Source organism: Centruroides vittatus, unplaced genomic scaffold (assembly GCF_030686945.1).
Source record: "Centruroides vittatus isolate TY-2023 unplaced genomic scaffold, ASM3068694v2 contig_1476, whole genome shotgun sequence".
In the NCBI taxonomy this organism is placed as follows: domain Eukaryota; kingdom Metazoa; phylum Arthropoda; class Arachnida; order Scorpiones; family Buthidae; genus Centruroides; species Centruroides vittatus.
Genome location: NW_027120915.1, coordinates 997304 through 1018810, shown reverse-complemented (window position 1 = coordinate 1018810; position 21507 = coordinate 997304). Strand labels below are relative to the sequence as shown.

General features: G+C 28.2%; 1 protein-coding gene across 1 annotated transcript in view; it reads left to right on the top strand.

Moving 5' to 3' along the window:
• The window catches only part of LOC136968420 (WAS/WASL-interacting protein family member 2-like), a 35525-nt gene extending 16765 nt beyond the window's left edge, over positions 1–18760 (top strand). Inside the window, 4 exon segments of the mRNA XM_067262442.1 lie at positions 1854–1984; positions 1987–2782; positions 14348–14446; positions 16688–18760. Coding sequence (XP_067118543.1) covers positions 1854–1984; positions 1987–2782; positions 14348–14446; positions 16688–16815 — 1154 coding nt within the window. The 3' untranslated portion in view covers positions 16816–18760.
• The last annotated feature ends 2747 nt before the right edge of the window (positions 18761–21507 follow it).

Genomic DNA, 21507 nt, shown 5'->3' with positions numbered 1-21507 from the left:
AGAGAATTTAAGTCTTAAGAAGTTTGCACAGTGGCATATTTTTGTTTTTGTCTCTATACACCTTTTCAAAACAATTTTTTTTAAAATGAAATATATAAAATCAAAATATTGAATGTTATTGTCTACTGAATATCTAAAGATTTTAATATTGGGTGACATGAAATTTATTTTCAATTTTGATGACATTTAAAAAAGTAGCTGCAATTTAACATTGATTTATGTCAATTGTTTATGTAGAAATAAAAATTTTAATCTTTGACTATATCTTTTGTTTCTGGCCCAACTCATCTTTTATAGGATCTTACATTGTCTTTCTCAGAAAAAGGTGCCTCTTTAGTTGTGTACTGTATTTTTCTATGATGAGCAAAATACAGTCAAACCTGTTTTTATGCGGGGGATAGGGACCGCATTAAAAAAAATGCATAAAAAAAAATCTCACGAAACTTCACGAATGGCTGTAAATAATAGTTTTCGCGACACAATTAAAAAATATTTTTTTTATGCGGTCAACAGGGACCGCATAAAAAAAGTCTCACATAGAAAATAACTCAAAACCGTATGAAATAGAATTTATTGACAACAGATGTCAGCACTTGACTGCATCGTCTGGTCTATCGTCTGTTTTACATATTTTTGTCCAGGTGGTGTTTTGTTGACTTAAAAAGTAAATTATTTCATTTTTCGCATATTCATGCAATAATATTACTATAATAAGTGCATTTATGCTATAATAAGTTTATTTAGCTATAATAAGTCAACGTAAGACATGACGAATCGCACAAGACTAGTCGCCAACTATACCGCACAAATTAAAAAATTCGCATTAAAAAAATCGCACAAATAAAAATCGCACATAAAAAGAGTGCATAAAAACAGGTTTGACTGTAATATGTGAAAACAAATGTTTAAATGGAAATGTTAAAAATGCATATTATCATAGTAATACTATGAAGTAGTAGTTGTGCAAAGTGATTACTTGACATAATTTTTCTATACATGTATGGTCAGTTCAATATTAAGATTTAATATCTGATGAAATTTATTTATTATTTTTTTATGCAAACAAAGACATTTTTTTAATGATTATAAAAATAAATATAAGTACAGAATTGTTCTAAGAAAGATATTTTTAAAACATGCTATAAAATACAAAAGTACTTTCATTAATGTAAAAGTTTTTATTTAAAATAACAAATATACAGTACAGTTTATTTCAAAATTGTTAAATATCATAATTTTCTAATATAATTTGATCAAGTTGCTATAGAAATTCTATGAAAATGAAAAAAACAAAAAATCTGATATTTTGCTTACTTCCTCATCTGAACAGTCAAATGAATAGTGACTGCTTTAAACTGAGTTAAAATTTATCTTGATGATACTAAATCTTGAATATTCATTAGCTGATCTTAGCATATACTGAATTATGTAACTTCAGAAAAAGTTCTGTCAAGTAATCTATAATATAGTAGACATTTTGGTTTATTAAATTATTATTTTATATATAAATAAAAAACATCTCTAAGCCCGATGAGTATATAATGAATTACCAACGATCGCCTTAAATATTGGGCTATAATCTGGCTAATTAAATGATTGATATAAAGCAATTTGTTACTAGGGGTAGATGTTAGGCACCATCTCATAACTGAATTAATAATTATAATTTAAATAAATTATTAAATAAATTTAGAACCTTCTGGAATAAAAGGACTGAACCGGGGCAGGGCAAAATTTTGTCAGGCAAATCTGAAAATTTTTATATGATTACAATAATATATATATAAAATAGTAGTTTGTTGACAAGTGATAATTTTTTATTTTTTAAAAAATAACATTATTAATTTTTCTAGGTGCAAATACAGAGACAGGATCTTCCAGTGATGCAGAGCCTGATAAAATCCATTTTACTTGTGCAAATTCTTATGTTTCAGTCCAGTTAGTGCTCATAAAAGCACTAGGGATGCTGCATCTAGTGCTGTTACAAAGTCAACTAATTATGCACCAAGAATAACAAAAAGATCACCTTTTCCAAATGATGTAATCACCAAAGGTCCTGCTCCACCACCACCACCTTCAGCAAATTATAAACCTATTTTTGAAACAAATTTATCTGTCAATAAATTGGGACCACCTTTGCCAAATAAACCACCTGGAATTACTCGTTCAAGTTCTCATTGTCATGCTGCTGGAAGAGGTTCAAGAATTTCAAGATCACCTCCAAGTGTGAAACCACCACCTCCACCTAAGAGTCCAATATTGGCTCTTAATGAACCTCCAGCTTTACCTTCTAAACCACCAAGTTTAGTTCGAAGACTTAGTTATGGTGCTCATGATAATAGAAATGGAGGATTTTTACATAATAATTCTGATTCAAGGTTGAACTCCTATAAAAACTTTTGTATATCATCTCATCAAACTAATGTTCAAGTATCTCCTACTCGTGTTCAATCATTTTCTGCTAATAAACCAAATTCATCTCCTGCACCTCCATCTAGAACAGGATGTGTGTCATCAAAACCTCCAAATGTAAAACCACCACCACCTCCTCCTCCTCCACCACCACCAAATAGAACTGGCGTAGGTCCTTCTCCTCCAACATCTGCACCACCTCCACCTCCACATCATTATCGTATTAATTTTTCCCAAAATAAACCTTCTTTAATATATCCAAATAGCAGTGTGAGTCATGTGCTACCTCCTCCACCGCCACCTTCTCCTCCACCACCTACACGTACATCATCTGTGAAATCTACTCATGCTCCTGCAAGACCAATAATAGGTTTGTTTTAAATCTATGATTAGACTAAATTATATACTTTTTATTTTTGACTGACATTTGCTCATATATAGCATAACTGTTGAATAAACTTTACATATTTTTAATTCTTTGTAAGAAAAAGTCCATCAGAATTAGATATAACATAAAATGTTTTAATGAAGCAGATAGCTTACAAAAAAGATTTAAGCACTTTCAAGTAAGCAGCTATCCTTCTATATTAAAGCATTTTTATTCTGTATTTGAGAATGTCAATCTTGTATTCAGGGTTCCTATGCACCCGGAGTCATGGAAAATTGGAAAATCAGAGATTTTCATTAGTGTTCTGAAAAAGTCATGGAATGTCAGGGAATTTGGTTGCCTTGTTGATTTTTTGCTGACAATATGCTTGACTAAGTGTAGCCATCTGCAGGCAGCAAGAATTAATATGGTGCAATACAACGTATGAAAAAGGGTGCAGAATATTTTCAGGACCCAAAATTTTCCCAAAAATTTACAAAGTACACAAAATGAGAAATAATCTAAATGGTGTTATTTATCATTTTTCATTTTAATAATTTTGATTGCATAACAAAACAATTTCAGATTTTTTTTCAGTTTATTAATATTTTATAAAGTTCAGGAAATTTATTAAGAGATAAATTTAATAAAGATGTACTTTTGTACATGGATTATATAGAATTTGTCAATGACTAATAAAAAATAATTGTTTTTTTTTCAAAGCCTTATAGAGTTATGGTTGTGGATTAATAACAGAATTTTAATAAAATATTTTATTTTTAATTTTAATAATTTGGCAATTATAAAAAAATATATAACTGTTAATTAGAAAAAATAACTAATTAAAACATTGGAGAAGCAAAACATATGCACAGGAAGTTAAATGCTGTTTTATTTTGTCAATGTGCCACACTCTAAGGGACATGAGAGTCAAAATTTGTACAAAGTTGGTCAGGGAAAGTAATGAAAATTAAAACAAAAATTTGAGTAGGTACCCTGTATTTTAGATATACCGTATTTTACAGACTATAAGAGACACTTTTTTCTTCAAAAAATTACCTCCAAAATTTAGGTGCGTCTTATAGTCCGTAGCGTCTTATAGGCATTTAAAAAGAAATTGCTTAAAAATTAAGGTGCATCTTATAGTCTGTAACGTCTTATAGTCCGTAAAATACGGTAGTATGCTTTATCATATTTTTATGAGCTTATGGTTTTTTTAGTTATGCATAATGTTTGTGTTTAGTGAATTTAATATACAGTGGGCCTTTTTTATTTGGGACTAATATGTGCAGATTTGTGTTTTTGTAAATTGTTAGAATAAAGGTCAACAAATACTGCTTCTTCGAATTCTGACATTCCGAACACAGAAAACTACTGAATGTTCTGACTCTACTGTATTTATTTGTTACAAATTTGTTACTGTATTTTCATGTTTATACTCTGCAGAAAATTGCTAGAACAAGGAAACCTTAACATATTTTGCTTCACATTACACTATGCCTCCAGAGCAACCATTGGTGCTTATTAGTATGCACTTCAGAAAGTACCATATTAAATATTAAAATGCTATTTTTCTATTACACTTTTTATTGTAGATGTACAGTGGAGTGTCATTTATCCGAATCATTTGGGGACTGGGGTTGTTCGGATAACAGATTTTTTCCGGATAACCGATTATGTACGAAAAAATATATTAACCTATCCGATGTTGAAATTTTTCTCCGTTGCGTGTTGCTTTGTGTTGAATTTTTGTTGATTTTAAGCCTAACAAAAATTTTTATAATAATAATCGAGGCTATTGTATTGTTAAAAATTATTTCTTTATTTTGTACAAATGAAATGAATATATTGAAAAATATAAAAACAAAAAAATTATACTTTAGAAGTTAATCTAGTATAAAAAACGTTTGATTCAGCATGACACAGTCTAACTGGAAAGCTTTTGGTTAACCAACGTTTCGGTTAACTGGCTTTTGGATAAACGACGCTCTACTGTAATTATGAAATAAGTGAAACAAAGATTAAAGAAATATGTAGAACGAATCCTGAATTTTATGTCCTAAGATATAATTATTGAATGACAAATTTTTTATCATATCACTTCATACTGTATTATTTATTGAATAATAATAATAATATAATAATATATTTATAATAATAAATATTAAAATAAACCTAGAAAAACATTAAATAGAAAATAATTTTAATGCCCATATCATCTAATGACGGAGTGGAGATGTAATTTACTGTTTAGTCTAGCTGGAAGTAAACCCAGCGAATGGTGTTAAATAAATGGATTTGAACAATAGCCATGCCTGGATTTAAGATGTGGGCAAGAAGAAATGACCAGTTTTCTTGTCTGAAAAAAGAAAATCAGAAAATAACAATTCTTTAAAAAAAAAAAAAAGCACAAGTAAAAGTATTTATTACATGAAAATGACTATTTACAAATACTGGATACAGTCATAAGACAATGCTAGTTAACATGGAACTAAGTTAGTCATTTAATAAAATCACAAAGCCACTAAGTAAAAAACAGAACTAAGAACTATAATTAGTCCAAATCAAAACTAGTATTTACAAAACTTTCCTGACAACTGGCAAACTTAAATCTAACCCTTAAATCTCCACAAAAACTGAATCACTTAATTGAATTGAATCACTCACTAAACTCTTAGAACCTAAACCAGCTGTCACACCAGGAATGCCAAAAGGATCCAATCAGTTTACTTACTAGACCTCACACTCAAAAGTATTACCTTCACTTGCCCTTGTAGCTTTACCTTATCTATCTTCAGCTTTACCATTACTTTATACATCCTGAGTGTGACATCACATTAACATGTGCCACTTTACCTATTTTCATACATACGTACTTGCTAACAATTACTTGCTATTTGACAGAAGTTAGTCCAATGTTTCCATAAATTTATTTGCCAATTTTTAAAAATCAATAGCAATAGGATTAAGAGATTACTCTTTAACTCCCTTTTGGAGATCTCTTAACCTGAGATACTGCTTTAGATTGGTGATGACGTTTCTCACAAGTGAGTCATGCATGTAACATTTTGTCTTTTTGAATTTAGAACTGGAAGTTGAAGTTTTTGTTTTTTAATCAAAATAAAATGTTGCCAGACTAAATAATAACTATAATTGAAACAAAAAATAACATTTGGACTTGACTCTTACAAATAACTAATTACAATGGAACCTCACTTAATGAGCATAATTCTTTCCAGAATCTTACTCATAACACGAAACACTCATTAAACGAAACAATTTTTCTCATATAAATTAATGTAAAATACAATAATGTGTTCCATGCCAAAAAAAAAAAAATACTCAAATATTTTGTGTGTAATGTTTATTATTAAATGTTACACATAATGTTAAAATTATACAAGGTACGTTGTTAAGGAGCATGAATCATCATCTTTTTTTCTAGTGCAGAATGAACCAACCTGGAATGCGAATTCGATTTGCAGAAAATCAAAAAAATATCTCATAAACAGCCAAACAATATGCCAAATTTTTGGGCTATGTAAAGCCTATAATTAAATATTAGAAATTAATTAATTTGACTAGAGGTAGGCAGTTATGCTTCCATCTCATATTAAATTTAATAATTATAAATAATTAATTTTTAATTTAGACATTTCTAAAATATAATTTGGAATTGGTCATTAAATTTACAAGATGGCAGCATAACTGCCTACCTCTAGTCAAATTAATCAATTTCTAATATTTAATTATAGCCTTTACATAGTCCAAGAATTTGGCATACTGTTTGGTGTGTTTATTCAATAACGGGCTATGGTTGTTGATGTTTATAAGTAATATGTGTGAACACAAGTTTGGAAAAATGTGTGATAACAAGTGACACTAAGATGTTAGTGGAACAAGTGGTAAACACAGACTGATGTAGCATGCATACAATCCAGGACTTCCCCTCTCCTCGTCACTCGTTATGTGAAACGTTGCTCATTAAGTGAGTCATTTTTTTGCAATTTGTTTTGATCGTTATGAGAGGTGCTCGTTAAGCAAGGTTCCACTGTATGTCCATTGATATAGACTTGAAATAAAATCTGTTCTCTTATCTTCAGAAACTTGTTGCTTTGAATAGTTTTATTTGCCACTGGAAAAGCTTATGTGAAAATTCTATCACAAATTCACAAAGTAGAAAAATTTAGTAAAAAGGATTATTATTATTACATTTGATAAATAAATAAAACAGGAAAAATGAAGTGATGTGATATTAAAAAAAATTGTTCTCCTTAGCAGCAAACTTGTTCAAACAAAAAATAAGCTTCCTTATATGATAAAAATTGACAGACTATAATAGCCAGACCATTCAATAGATTGCTGAAATTCTGTTTCATTCATCTAATTACTGTCCAGAAAACATTATGCAAAAATTTATTTTACTATTATGTTTTAACTTGAAAGTTATTTAATAATAATGTTTTCCAGTTTCAGTGAACACTGCATTTCTACATTTAAATAATTTAAATATTTTATCATCAAATGAAATTATCCAAACCCAATAGTTATATATTAAAACCAAACAATTGTCGAATTAATGGGGCTGTATTACATCATCATCATAAACATTCCTTTTAATGCCTTACCTTTATTAACTATTGCTTTTATATCTATCCATTATTAATTAGCACTTTTAAATTTGTTTAACATGTTTTATCATCATATTTTATTTAAAAGATCTTATTGTTACTTTTATTTTAATTTTAAGTGTAAATACTGTTTTTGTGTTATTTATCAGTTTATAATTTAAGTAGTAATGCTCAGTTGCCCAGTTTGTAATGACTATTTTATTTTTATATACATATATATATAAGATGATATTTGCTAAGGTAGGCCAAAAATATTTCTTTGTACACTAATAAACTTTCACTTTCAGAAAAAGCAATTTCATTTCTTTTATTAGTTGACAATATTATGCCAGTATTAATCAAATTTGAAGATATTTAATAATAATAATCTAACTTTTATTTAAATATCACTTTAATTAATGCAGGGCACATCAGAAACACCTGATGTTTTTTAAATAAAAAGAATGTTTCAGAGAAAAGCATAAATATATTTTATTTCATACAGATTAATTCCAGCCAGGTTAAGCAAGTATGTTAATTACAACTTAATATTTGTTCTTTGTTGTGATTAATACACTTGCTTAACTGGGCTGGAAAAGATAACATCCATATTTCCATATAGATAGGCTAAAATTTTCACTATATTCTGCAAAGTACCTAAAAACAATTGCCATAAATTATATGGCTTGAAACTGAAGGTGACAACTAAATAGATCACACTAATCTTATGACTTCAACAAACAAAGTTGAGAAACATTAACATTTTCAGCTTTTTTGAGGCTATCTTCAGGCAACATTTCAAATAAGATGCATAAATTTTGATTTTTGAGCATCCATTTTTCCAGTAGAATAAAAACTATTTGCAAAATTAAAGATGTTCAAAACAAAAAAGCGAGAAATTGTTGCAGAGTTCAAATTTTCAAATAACTTCATTCACTGTTTTAAAGATGTCAATCAGTGTACAAAAAACAGATGATGGGAATAAAGAATGAAAATATAAAGGTACCAAAATAAATGAGCAAACACCACACAACCATAAAAGATCTAGTAAAAATAAAACAAAATAATATAAGAAAAAACAGAGTCCTAATGTGAACTATTGCTCAAAAACAGACTTTCATGCTACAGAGATGATGATTTTATTTTTAAAGATAATACATCTGCCTATTCTATGAGAAAAATAAATTTCTAGCTGCTCTAAAGGCTTTTAAAAGCCACTATCTAGTGGGACATATTACGGATGCTTCATTTCATAGTACTTCCAGTCTTCAGTATATAGCATAAGTAGAGCTTATTGCTACTAGTATCATTTTTGTGCTCTGCTATCCTTTATGTCAATGATTAATTTGTTTAGCCTGTTTGTAAGCCTTCTATCAAACCTGCAGTATGCAAGAAAATCAGGTATAATAACAAAATGGGATGAAACCAAAATGATAAAACACAAATACAATAACTGCAAATTTAGAACTTTGGAGGCATTGGACATATTTGTCAAAACCCTTGAGAATTGCATTTACAGCAAAGATACCAACTCCATAATGATAGCATGGCAGTTGCTACTGGATAATCCTTAAAACAATGAGGTTATCTATCCATTTCTGTTTACCTCTATTTATTTGGGACCATTATTAAATATATACTTGCTTTGTTATTTTATTCTATTTATTTGTTTTATTTTAACCATGAATACAAAACTTTTTATTCAATTGCAATGTTAAATCCTGTACATCAGTTAAGGTTTATAAGAAATATACAGTAAAACCTTGTTATTTTGAAACTCAAGGGACTAAAAAACACTGAATTATTTGAACTTTTTTCAAATCAAAGTTATTTTTGTAATTCTTAAATAAAATTATGACATTATATTATATAATTTCGCTTGTTTGTTTACAAGTGCATTGATGTTACGAGTTATTACTTAGTAATTTAAGCTATTTAAAAAAACTGTCAATTGGCATATACTTAATGAAAACGTAACCAAATTGCATTCAAAGCAAGCCCTGAAACTAATACATGAAAGAAGCTTAAGTGCTTCAAAAAAAATTACCACAAATTTAGTCTAGAGGATCAATGGCTAGTTCTATGACAAATTCCCTGTCTTGAGTTTGAGATTGCGAAAATCATGTGATCTGATGAAAACAAGCTCTATTAATTGTTAAAGCTATAAGTATGCATTCTATAGTGAATACACACATGTTTAATGGACTTTGGGATTTTTGAAAAAATAGATTCTTGCAAAAATGTCCAAAATAATTAAATGCCAAACAGATTTCTTTCATAAAAATAAAAAAAGTTCTGTCTTAATTGGCAACATGTACAATGTCCGAATGATCTTGAACTGATGTCCAATAAATCAACAGTGGTGAAATTGAAACTACCATTTGGGTGTGGAAACTTTCTTATAAACACTTAATATGATAGAAGATTTGAATTAAACGATATTTTTTGGGTCGCCAGACCAGATAATGACTTCAAATTTCATTGTATGTGTGTTTTGAATTATCCGAACTAAAATATATGCAAAATCCTATTCTCTTAGCTAGGGACTAGATTTGACTTTGAATTATCTAATATTGAAATAACAAGGTTTTACTGTACGTTGAAAATAATGATGTCAAAAGAATGTTGGCAATGTTCCAAATTTTGTATTCTATTGAGATATTCTATTTCTGAATGCTAAAATCTGAAGCAGTTCACGTTAATTTCATTAATTGTATTAAACAGTTTCTGCTGAAAATAGTGTGAAAGGTGTAACTTAATATTATTGATTATGAGGAAGACATTTGATGGGAAACGTGGGGTCCAGTTTGGGGATGGCCACTTTCTAACTGATCTAATGTTTGCCGACGACAGTGCCGTCTTCGCTGACAACGATGCAGTGGCCACAGACACGCTTTATGATATAGCTACTACCGCTCAGTCATATGGCCTTAAAATAAATGTGGACAAAACCAAAGTGCTTACAACGGATGGATCGCGGGCAACTGTTTACCTTTATGGAGTCCAAATCGGGCAGGTACAAGAGTTCAAATACCTTGGGTCACTGATCCAGGAGAAGAAAGTGGCATTGTCAAAAGAAACTCATGCCCGTATTGGACAGGCAGCCCATGCATTTGCCTCACTTAAATGGTGTGTATGGAAAAAGAATAACATCTCTTTGATGACCAAGATCCGCCTGTTCCGTACACTAGTCATACCGATCCTTCTCTATGGGTCAGAAACTTGGACCCTGCTTAAGACAGACTTGGACAAACTTGAGACCTTTCAACTGAAATGCTTGAGACAGATTCTTGGTATCTCCCTTTGGGATCGTATCACCAACAATGCCGTACGGGCCAGATGCCAACAACAGCCATCTGTTAAGACACAAATTCAACAGCGACAGCTGAGATGGTTTGGCCATGTGTGCCAAATGGATATTAACCGAATTCCCCACCAATTGCTCTTCCGTCAGCGACCTACTCTGTGGAAAATCCAACACTCCGCACCTAAGAAAACGTGGACCAAACACGTTGAGGAGGACCTCAAGAACCAACGGCTTGATTTGAACCAGGCAAAAGCAGCGCCCATGGATCGGGGGCATTAGAGGGGCATTGTGGAGAAAGCTCGACTTCCTGCGGCACCCACAGCAGCATACTGGTTGCGCGGACACCCGCAACCAAATGCCAGGTAGGGATAAAAGAAGAAGAAAGAACTTAATATTTTGCATAAAGATCTTCATTATGATCCATACAGTATCCAAGTGTGCCAGGAGCTTAAACAGGACAAAAGACAGTGACTTCAGTTGTGTAATGATTAACTCCAAAAGGTACTGAGAGTTGTTAAAAACATTATGAATGTTGTGACATGGGGAAGCACCATTTCATCTGGCTCATAATTTTTGAGGATGAAAAGCATTGTGCTGAGCACTATGAGTTTCCAACATGAAGTGCTCAGTTAGAAACATATAGAAACAGTTACATTGGAAACATTTAAGATTAATCCTTGTCATATATGATTTCAGCAGGACGGAGTAACTGCTGCTATCTCATGTTTCCGTGAAGGATCATTTTTTTACTTTGAAAACAACAACTGGTCTGGCTGTTTGCAAAACCTGACTGTACCATATTATTTTTTGTGGGATTATGTGAAACAAAGTGCTAAATATTGTGTGATTAATTCATCTCAATGAAGTAAAAGATTGAATTCACAAGTGCATTTGAAAGATCAAGATGTATTGCAGCAAGTTAATATATTCTTGTGCATATAAGAGCTCACTCTTATATGAGCTGTTCACAGGCCAAATTGATTAACTCCACTTGTAAATCCTTAAGGTAATCGTTGTTATTTTTACATTTTTTGCATAACTAATTTTATATATTGTTACATTAAAACTATGCTTTAATATAATGGTATATAAAAATACATTCTACAATGTTTATTTAAATTTAAAGTTTAAAAGAAATTTTAAAAAATAATTTATATTATTAATTTTTATACTTTTTGTTTTATGGAGTTAATTGATTTGGCAAGTGAGTGGCTCATATGTGAAAATAACTTCTTTTTATATTTATGAAACATGTTTTACTTTGCTTATAAGAGCATACCTTCTGTATAAGAGCAGGCTCTTATATGTGCCAGCTTGTTTCACATTGCACTGCTATGTCAATGATCAGGTTACATGATTTTTTCATTTATACAGTAAGGAAAATCACTTTGCATTTATCTGCATAGTAGTGACACAGTTGCAAATTTAGAGTATTTTACTCTAAATCAATGGATTTTTATTGCTTTCAGAATTTGCTTTTTTATATTAAAATTTAGGGTATATTTTATTTTTAAGTGTTAAAAATGCATGCTCACAATCTGGAGTATGGTTCCTCTTAATCGTTTTTCATCTAAGTTGATATAATGGTTCAGTGATAGTTGCATAATTTGGAATAAATCAGTTATTCAACTACACATTCTGAGGAATGTACTGAGTTCTTTAGAATTCCATGGTTTGAGGAATTCTTAAATGGCCTGGATCTTGGTATGTTCAGTTGCTAGTCCCTCATGGTTAACCCTGTATCCAAGAAATTTAACTTTGTCTCAACAAAAGTGGCTATTTGTTAATTTCGCTGTTAGTCCTGTCTCCGCTAGTCTTTAGAATACTTCCTCTAAGTATGAGAGATGATCTGAAAATATGATGATGACATCAAGATAGACTTCACAAAATGAATCTTTAATTCTATGTAGAACTTTGTTCATAAGTCTTTGGAAGATCACAGTTGCATTCTTCAAGCCAAACGGCATTATCAAAAGTTAGTTATGAAACTAGTCTTAGGTCAGTCATCTTTATTGTCACTTGCCAGTACCCAGATAACAAATCCAAGTTAGTTATATATTTTGAGTCATTCAAAGCATTCAACAAGTCTAAAATAATTGATATTGGAAATTTGTCAGATATGGTAACATTGTGTGTCAACTATAGAAAGGTAAAGAGTCTCCAATTTCTGGTCTTTTTCTTGACCATTACTACAGGAGAGGCCCAAGGAGACATACTTGGGCATGCAATACTGTCTGCAATCATCTTAGCAATTTGCTGTTGCATTTCCTTTTGTTTTACTGGAGAGTCTATATGGTCAACTTGATACAAGTGGGACTTCCTCCATTTTTATTTTATGTTCAATTAAGTTAGTCAATCCAGGTTTGTCACTGAAGATATGAGAATATAAAAGTAAAAATTCTTTTAATTATTCAAGTATCTCATTTTATATAGGAGTTCTTCTAAGTTTGTCTTGGTAGGTGTTATGTTCAGGTATATTCAGTTCAAACTCTGAATTCTGGAAGTCAAGTTTCACATTATACAGGGTGGGGCAGAATCTACTCTTTACATAACTTTCCTATGTTCTTTCAATCTGTGCATAAACCTCTTGCACATACTTCCAATATACCATCTGCAGAGCTCACAACCTATGATTTTGTAAAGAGCTGTCATTATTGCAAAATAAAAAAGCTGACAGCCAAAATTTCAATTGAAATATAATGGTTTTGACAATTTTAATAGAATTCTCTAGTTCAAGGTGTACAAAAATGTTAAAATAAATTGTTAAACATGAAATAAGATTATTTTATCACATCTGTTTTGTACTTTTGACCATCTTACACTCATTATACTAATACAGTGTAGTGTAGAACAGTGATTCCCTAAATATAGGGTTGGGTTTCCTAATGGGGTCACCAATTCTTTTTGTGTGTCTGCATAAACACTTTTTCATAAACATTATTCCTCTGCCTAAGAAATGTTCAAGTATTGTGTATATTTTTTATTTTGCTTTCTTTCAACAAGAAAAAAAAAAGGATTAGTGGATTTGTATATATGAAAAAACTATCCAAAAAGCAATAAACAGAAATTGGAGTCATCACCGAAAAAAATGGACATGTGGACAGAATCCTTGTAAAGTGGACTATGGATGGCATAATTTTTCAAAGTATGAAGTTCTATCTAAATCAGAAATTATATTTTCAAGAAATAGGAACTTGTAGAGATAATTTTAAAACACTAAAATTTCTTTAAGAGTAAACTTCCTCTTTCTGATTAAGTCTGCAAGATAGTCTTGAAAACAGGAATATTTTTAAAATTGAAAGAAGCAAAACTATGAGAAAAATTTCACAAGTTTAAATCATTTTTCAAGGCTGTTTAAAAGAGTATCTTTTAGTTTGAATGTTTTTGGGACTTTCTTCAAATCTGAATAACACGTAATGACATTGTTATATTTAATTGGAAGCTTTATATTGTAAATATGTAATAGTTTAGTATTTATAAGAAGCTCGAAGTTAAATTAAGTAATAATCTTTCAGTAGTAAATTTAACTTTATTTATTTCATTATACTTTTCTAACACTCTCTGTGCTTTCATTTTGATATAAAATTTAGCAGTGAGAATTTAATTCTTATTTTCATTATTTTTAATAAATATGTGTTAAAAATTTTACAGGAAACTTTGAGTCAAAATTTAAGGATAGATTTCATGCCTTTCAAGAATTAACACCACCTGATATCTTCACTAGTCGACCCAAATTATATCCTAGTAAAGGTAAGGTTAATTTATCTAAAATGTTAATCTTATAAGTTACATAGAAGAAAAATACTATTATACAGGGGTTATAAAGTTGCCCTACTCAGACTTGTCTAGAGCTCGTTCTCATGGATGTATTTTGATGAAATTTGTTATATATGTTATATGGACTATCGAGAAAAGGAAAATGCAAAAAAAATATTTAGTTCAAATTTTTACCACTAGGTGAAAAAATGGTACACAAAGAACAAGAAACAAAAAATGGAAACACGCAAAAGGTTTTTATTCACAACATTTGTTCAATGTGCAATCCATTTGCATCAATTACATGATCAAAATGCCTTACAATTCCCCATGGTCCATATAACATATATACCAAGTTTCATCAAAATATGTCCATGAGAACGGGTTCTAGACACTTCTGAGTAGGGCAAATTTATAACCACCCTGTACGTTTCAAATAAGTTCTCATCTAATGAAAGCAAACTGCTGATTGAGTGATTTTGGTATCACACTGTTAAAGCAGTCTGATTGGGTCTCTTTAATCTGCCTTCATTATGTTAAACAAAACTATGTTTTTGAGTTTAATTAGACATCAAAAATAATAATTTAAAATTTTTAGACAATGCTAATTTATGAAATATTGAAAAGAGGCATCTCTAAATCTTGGAAAAAGTTCAAAATAATTGTAAAATAAAATTTGACAAATGCTAAAAATTTATATCACAGATGATTACTGGCTGCCTGGGTCAAAGACATTGTTGTAAAAATTATAAAATTATACATAATAACTTTTACTGGTGTTTAATCATTAACAATAGATAAAAATTTGAGAAACAAAGCTTCAAAAAGTGTTATCCAGTTTTTGTACAATAGTATAACAATCTTTGTTGCTTTCTATACTTTTATTCATTTAATCAGAAAATTTTTTCTTTTGTGGCTATCTGTAACCACTGTTTGATATGCTGTTTTTTTAAGAAAATAAATGTTATTTCAATGATGATTACATTTTATTGTTTACTTGAAATTAGTGACTTTTATTTATAAAAAAATATCCTGGATGAAAGAACATGTTTTTTATAGTTGATGAAAAAAATAGTTAAATTTGTGTCAGGTTGTCATACTAAATTCTAAATAAAATTTATGACTTTTTAGGCAAATAAAATTTATTTATTTAACAAATATTCCTTTATCCTGTACTTTGGAACAGAATTATTTGGATCTGTGTTTTGCAGAGAATCAATTGCACTTTAGCTGACATTTAAATTAGACAATCAAAAAGCAAAGTGACAAGTGCTTTTGTTTACATTAGGTGCCAACTTATTTGAAACAAATTATATGTATGTACTCTCTGTATTGAATATTACATAATTTAAAATATTATCTATATGGCAATCTATCAGAACATATTGAATTTAATTGTAGAATATTAACTATTTTTCCATCTAATAAAAGTTTAAAACAGGGAAAAAATTCAACTTTTAGACACACGTGTTTAGATTCTTCTAAAAATTATAATTGTTTTGTTGTCTTGTGTACAGAGTGATTGTAATTGAAGAGTAGGTATTCAGAGTTCTATGTAGAAATAACTGTCGGGAAGTCTTAACCAAATTTGATATATATATATTATCTTGAGTAGGTAGTTTTGAATTTCATTAAAAAAATTTATTTCAAAATTTAGCTACTATGGAAAAATTTGGAACTGATGTATAATGGAAATTGAAATGGAAAGATGAACGGATGCTGTTTCTAGTGGCATTTTTGTTTTATTGATAGAAAGGTTGTATGATCAAGGAAGTGAACAACATGACTGTTTACCTGTCAGGAAATTGTAAAGATCATTTTATGACTGTTCTCAAAATTTGTTAGAAAGCATACAAAATATGCATATTAAGAGGACAGCAGTACCAAATTTCATCCTAATGGCTAAATTTTAAAAAGTTCTTCAAAAATCATAATCACATATTTAGAACAATATATAAACTAAATTTGTTTGAGATGTGTCCAATAGTTCTTTATACAAAGAATGCTGAACACTGACTTTTTAATTATAAATATCCTGAATACATAGCATTATTTTATGTATACATGATAATATATACATAAAGTAATGCCAAACCTTAGTTAATTCACTACTCTATGAAGATCAAATTATAGAAAAATATCAGTAATAAAGAACTGTAAAGAATAAAATTGATTTGTGACTTTTATTAGGATTTTAGCAAATATAAAAACAATAACATTTACTTTAATTTTTAGAAGCTCAGAGTCATAGAAGGCAGCCAGCACCACCACCCCCAGGAATGCCAAATGGAACTGCTTCTCAACCAAAAATTCATATTCAGCTTGATTCAAGACTATTTGCAAATAACATTGCAGAATGTTAATGACTACAGTGATAAGTTTTGGTCAGCTTTGAGAAGTGAAAAAATAAAATAAAAAATCAATTTCATTGCTTATTATATTTCAGATAAAATTGAACGTATGAATTTATAGGAAGAAATATATGATTTCTACTGTAAATAAATTGAAAACACATCTAAAGGAATTCTATATTTTGGTGTCTTGCTGCAAGTCATTATGAAGTTAAAATGGTGAAAGGTATTTGATACTGTTGTAAATTTAAAAATTTAATATTTTCTATTTGAACAGTCATTTACATGAAAATTGGAATTATTTTAAATGTGTTTTCTTGATGTATGAAATTGTATGTAAAATTCTTTATTCAAGGACTTTTAATTTGATAAATAAAAAGCTTACATTTAAATATTTGTATATAAAAATGAATTACACTAATTGAGGATTTATGTATAAAAACTTTAAGCATTGATAGATATTTCTTGTTATATAAATTTAAGAACTTCAAACTTAAAACATCTTAATTATAAAAGCACTTGTTATATGATTATTTACATATTACATGAATTTTTTGAATTAAAATAACCTATTAAAATATTAGACATTTAACAAAAGATTGAGATTTCTTTTAAAAAGTACTTACCCATCATACAAAGTTTGCCAATAATAATATCTATTAATTCATTTGTCATTTTCTGTATAAACTAAAATAATTACAGTTTAAAAATCATGTTCACATACATTAAATTATTCCATTTAAAATTCATATTTTATTTAAAAATTGAAAGCATTTCATATAATTAAATTTTTAGTGATTGAAATTTATATTAAAATGGTTATATGGAATATTAATTAATTTAGTAAAATTTTATTATTTTCAATGTAATGTAAACATGGTTTTTTAATTTAAATATTCCTTAAATTATTTTGTATGGAGTTAAAATTAATTAATTATAATCAATAACTTATATTTAGGTTTCAATCAGTCCTGCATTTAATGTAACCAGTCAAGTCTTCCCCTACAAATGCTTGGCATAAATAAATTGTGAAAAGTATTGACAGTAAAATGTGCTTGCACTTATTAAGTTAATTTATTATTTTATAGAATTTGACTAAATAATAATTTACATTATTTTTTTTTATTTATTTATTTCAATAGAATGTTAGCTTTCTATTTTCCATCATTTATTTATTTATTTTGGATGCATTCATTTGCATTTAAAAAGTGTAAATCTATAGCCTTTTTTTTTTAGTAATCTAGTCAAATTAATTAAGTTATCATCTGATATAATTAATATCATATTGTACCAATAAAGTTTTTAAAAAAGTTATAATTTCATAGAACTTATTTGACAATTTTTGATTAAATTAGCAATAATGAATAAATTAACGACTAAAACGTAATTTATAATAATATTTTTTTATATATCTTTAGCAGATGGAATTTTAAAATTTCAAATAAAAATTAGAAATTACTAAAAATTCAGTTGTAACTAGATCTTTAGCATATTTAGCATATTTACTTTCTACTTAGCACTTAAATCATTCAAACTTCAAGAATATTACATAGCTAGAATATTGCACAATACACAAATATCTTCAGTAAAAAAGTTATAAAGTTAGGATGTCAAAGAAAGTAATTATAAAATTAATTTTAAATAATTGTGAAGCTTTATCAAATGCTGCTGCTAACTTTTTCTTTTCAATCAAAATCTGTAAGGGCAAAACAATATGAAATTTCTTAAACTTTCTTTAAAAAAAGTTATTTATAAGAAACAAAATTGATAGCATGTCTTCCTCTAACTCAATTATAGTTCTGTTTAATTTAATGTACTTTGATATATTGAAAATGTTAACAGAAAATTAAGTTCTGTTTCATTATTTTGGTAAATTATATAAATTTTTTTGAACTTGTAATTATCAGTTTTTTAAATTTAATTTTGTTTTGCAACATTTTTCTAAGAAACAATTGAATCTAACAGTCAACTGTTAGTTTTGTAAGTTATATTAATTAGTTTTTTGGATCACATTAAAAAATTGTTGAAACTATGTGAATGCTTTTTGCTATACATATAAAATATTTTGAGTATTTTTACATTTAATATTAAAATTTTAAAAATTGACAGTTCTTAATTAATATCTCTTTTAAAAATTTATACTATTTTAAATTAATTTCTTAGCGTTCTTCTAATTGTGAACATTGTAAATGAAATCTGAAAATTTTCAGGAAAGTACAAATTGATTTTGAAACTTAAGTTATTGTTTTATATAAGTTCAAATAACCAAAAAATTTTACTGGTATCATATTTTGATAAATATAATTTAAAAATTAACAATCATAAACTGTATTTTAAGCTTTATTTCATAATTTTCAATATTTTATTTGTTGTTTCTGTTAGGCATTTCCTATAAACTTAATTTAAATTGTTTTTTTTTCCTTTCTTTTCTTTTTTTTTTAAAAAAAGGATGTTTCATTTAGATATATTTTAAAATATAACATTTAAATTCATATATATTTATTTATGGAAAAGTTTTTGTGTATTAAATAAACTTCCTAATTTATTTTGAAATTATTTCAAAATGTTTACTTACAGATATCTTTCAAAGCAGTTTTTACATATATTCTGTTAATTATTCATTTAAAACTTTCTTTTCATTTGTTAGTTTCATTAGATTTTTAGAAATGATTATTTCATAATTTTGTATTTAATAAAAAAATCTGTACATTCTAAATAGATTTTTCTTTTGTTAAATTTATTTCACTAATAATCATAGTCATCAAAATAATGCAAATAAAAAATTATTAAATTGAAATTAATCACAATAAATTTATGTTTAGAATGACTTGTTTGACAAAACTTTAATGTTAATGTTAGAATATGAAAATTTCATTTTATCAACCAAATTTGAATTAATAAATTTGTTCTTTGTACACAAGATATACTTGAATGAATTGGCTATTGGTTAGTATGAGCATTTACAGAGACAAATTTTTAAGCGGTTAACCTGTTGTTAACCACTTCCAGTATTCAACTACGTAGGCCAAAATCCATGTGTAATTAGTCCATCAGAGCAGGTTTAGGTAAGCTGTCTTCACAGGAAGCATCATAAGACAACTCCATTCTCTCAATGACATGTAAGAATAACAGGTTGCCTCACTCACAGTAATGGAAAAAATTAGTGCATAATACCCCTTCTTGTAGTTGACCACTTAGTGGGGGATTTTCAGGTTTTTAGAAGATAATCAGGACTCCATGTTTCAGGTACATATTTGCTACAAAAAGTCTATTATTGAGTTTGCTTATCCTTTCATAGTTGCCACATTTGTGTGGCTCTCAATGAAGGAAAACCCAGTTGTTGACCACCATAAATGAGTGTGTAACTACTAGGTAACTGCTCATGATTAAATAATTTTTCATCATGCTCCATTTTTTTTTATTGTTGTGAAGTGCTTACGTCAGGCCTTTTGTCTGACATGAAATTTGACAGACAGACATTGTCTGTCTGTCAGATTCCATGTGCATGTGCAATGACTTCACTTTTGTTACCTAAGTGTTATGTTCTGTTCAATTTGTTTATTGTGCATGTCCATGTGCATATGCAACAACTACTTGATTCCAATAATTTATAAAATTTATTTTAACCAAAATTAATATTTGATTCACTTTTGTGGAGTGTGCTATCAGATTGGCTTGACCAAGCTTGTTCTCATAATGGTTAAAACCTCTATTAATGCTCTGGAAATTATATGCATACTTAATTAGAAATTGAAATATTTATTTTATTTTAGAATTTTTGATTTTTTTAAGAATATAAATTGATACCACTTTAGTTCAGTTTCTTTAACTAATTTTAACATGTTTGCTACCACTTGATGCACTTCTGTATTGTGGGAAATCACATGATGTAAAATTGCATCAACTGGCAGTAAACATGTTAATTATTAATATATCAATGTACTATTAAATTTTACCTTAAGTATGAATTGAAAATGCTATTTTGTTAGAGAACCTTTCTACATCTCTGAGTTTGTACTTGAGACATTGTTAAAGATTTAATTTCTATGTTTGAATGTCAAAAATTGCATGATTAACTATGAATGTAGTTAGAAATCCTGTATATTTATATAAGTCTGAATATTTACTTTTGATATACTTTATAAATAAATATGACATACTAAACTAATAAGTTTTTAACATATTGTAATATTAATTTAAAATTTTGTTTTTAAATGACCTATATCTGGTTAATTAAATATACTCTGGTGGACCTTATGATGGAAAATGTCAAATGTATCCAAAACTAATAAAAATTAATGTCAAAAATTGTTTTTTGACATTAATTTTTATTAGTTTTGGATCCACTTTAAAAGAATTTGTTCATTTGTTATCATTTAATAATAATAATAAATAAATGATAATTAATTTTAAAATTTTTTAGTCAATTATTATTTATTGCAATGACCAAAATAATTAATTTGTTATGCTGTAATAATACCATATTGAATATCATTTAATTGAAAACATTTCTCTTATGATTCCTAAAACAATTACAAAATAATGCCTTATTTAAATATCCATTTAAAAATTGCCATTTTCAATATTTAATTCTTAGTTTCAAAATCAAATAATTCATTTCCTGAAAATTCAAATTTCATTTACATTTGAACTGAAAATACAATATAAAAGTCTTGAGAATATTTTTGGAATAAATTTAACAAA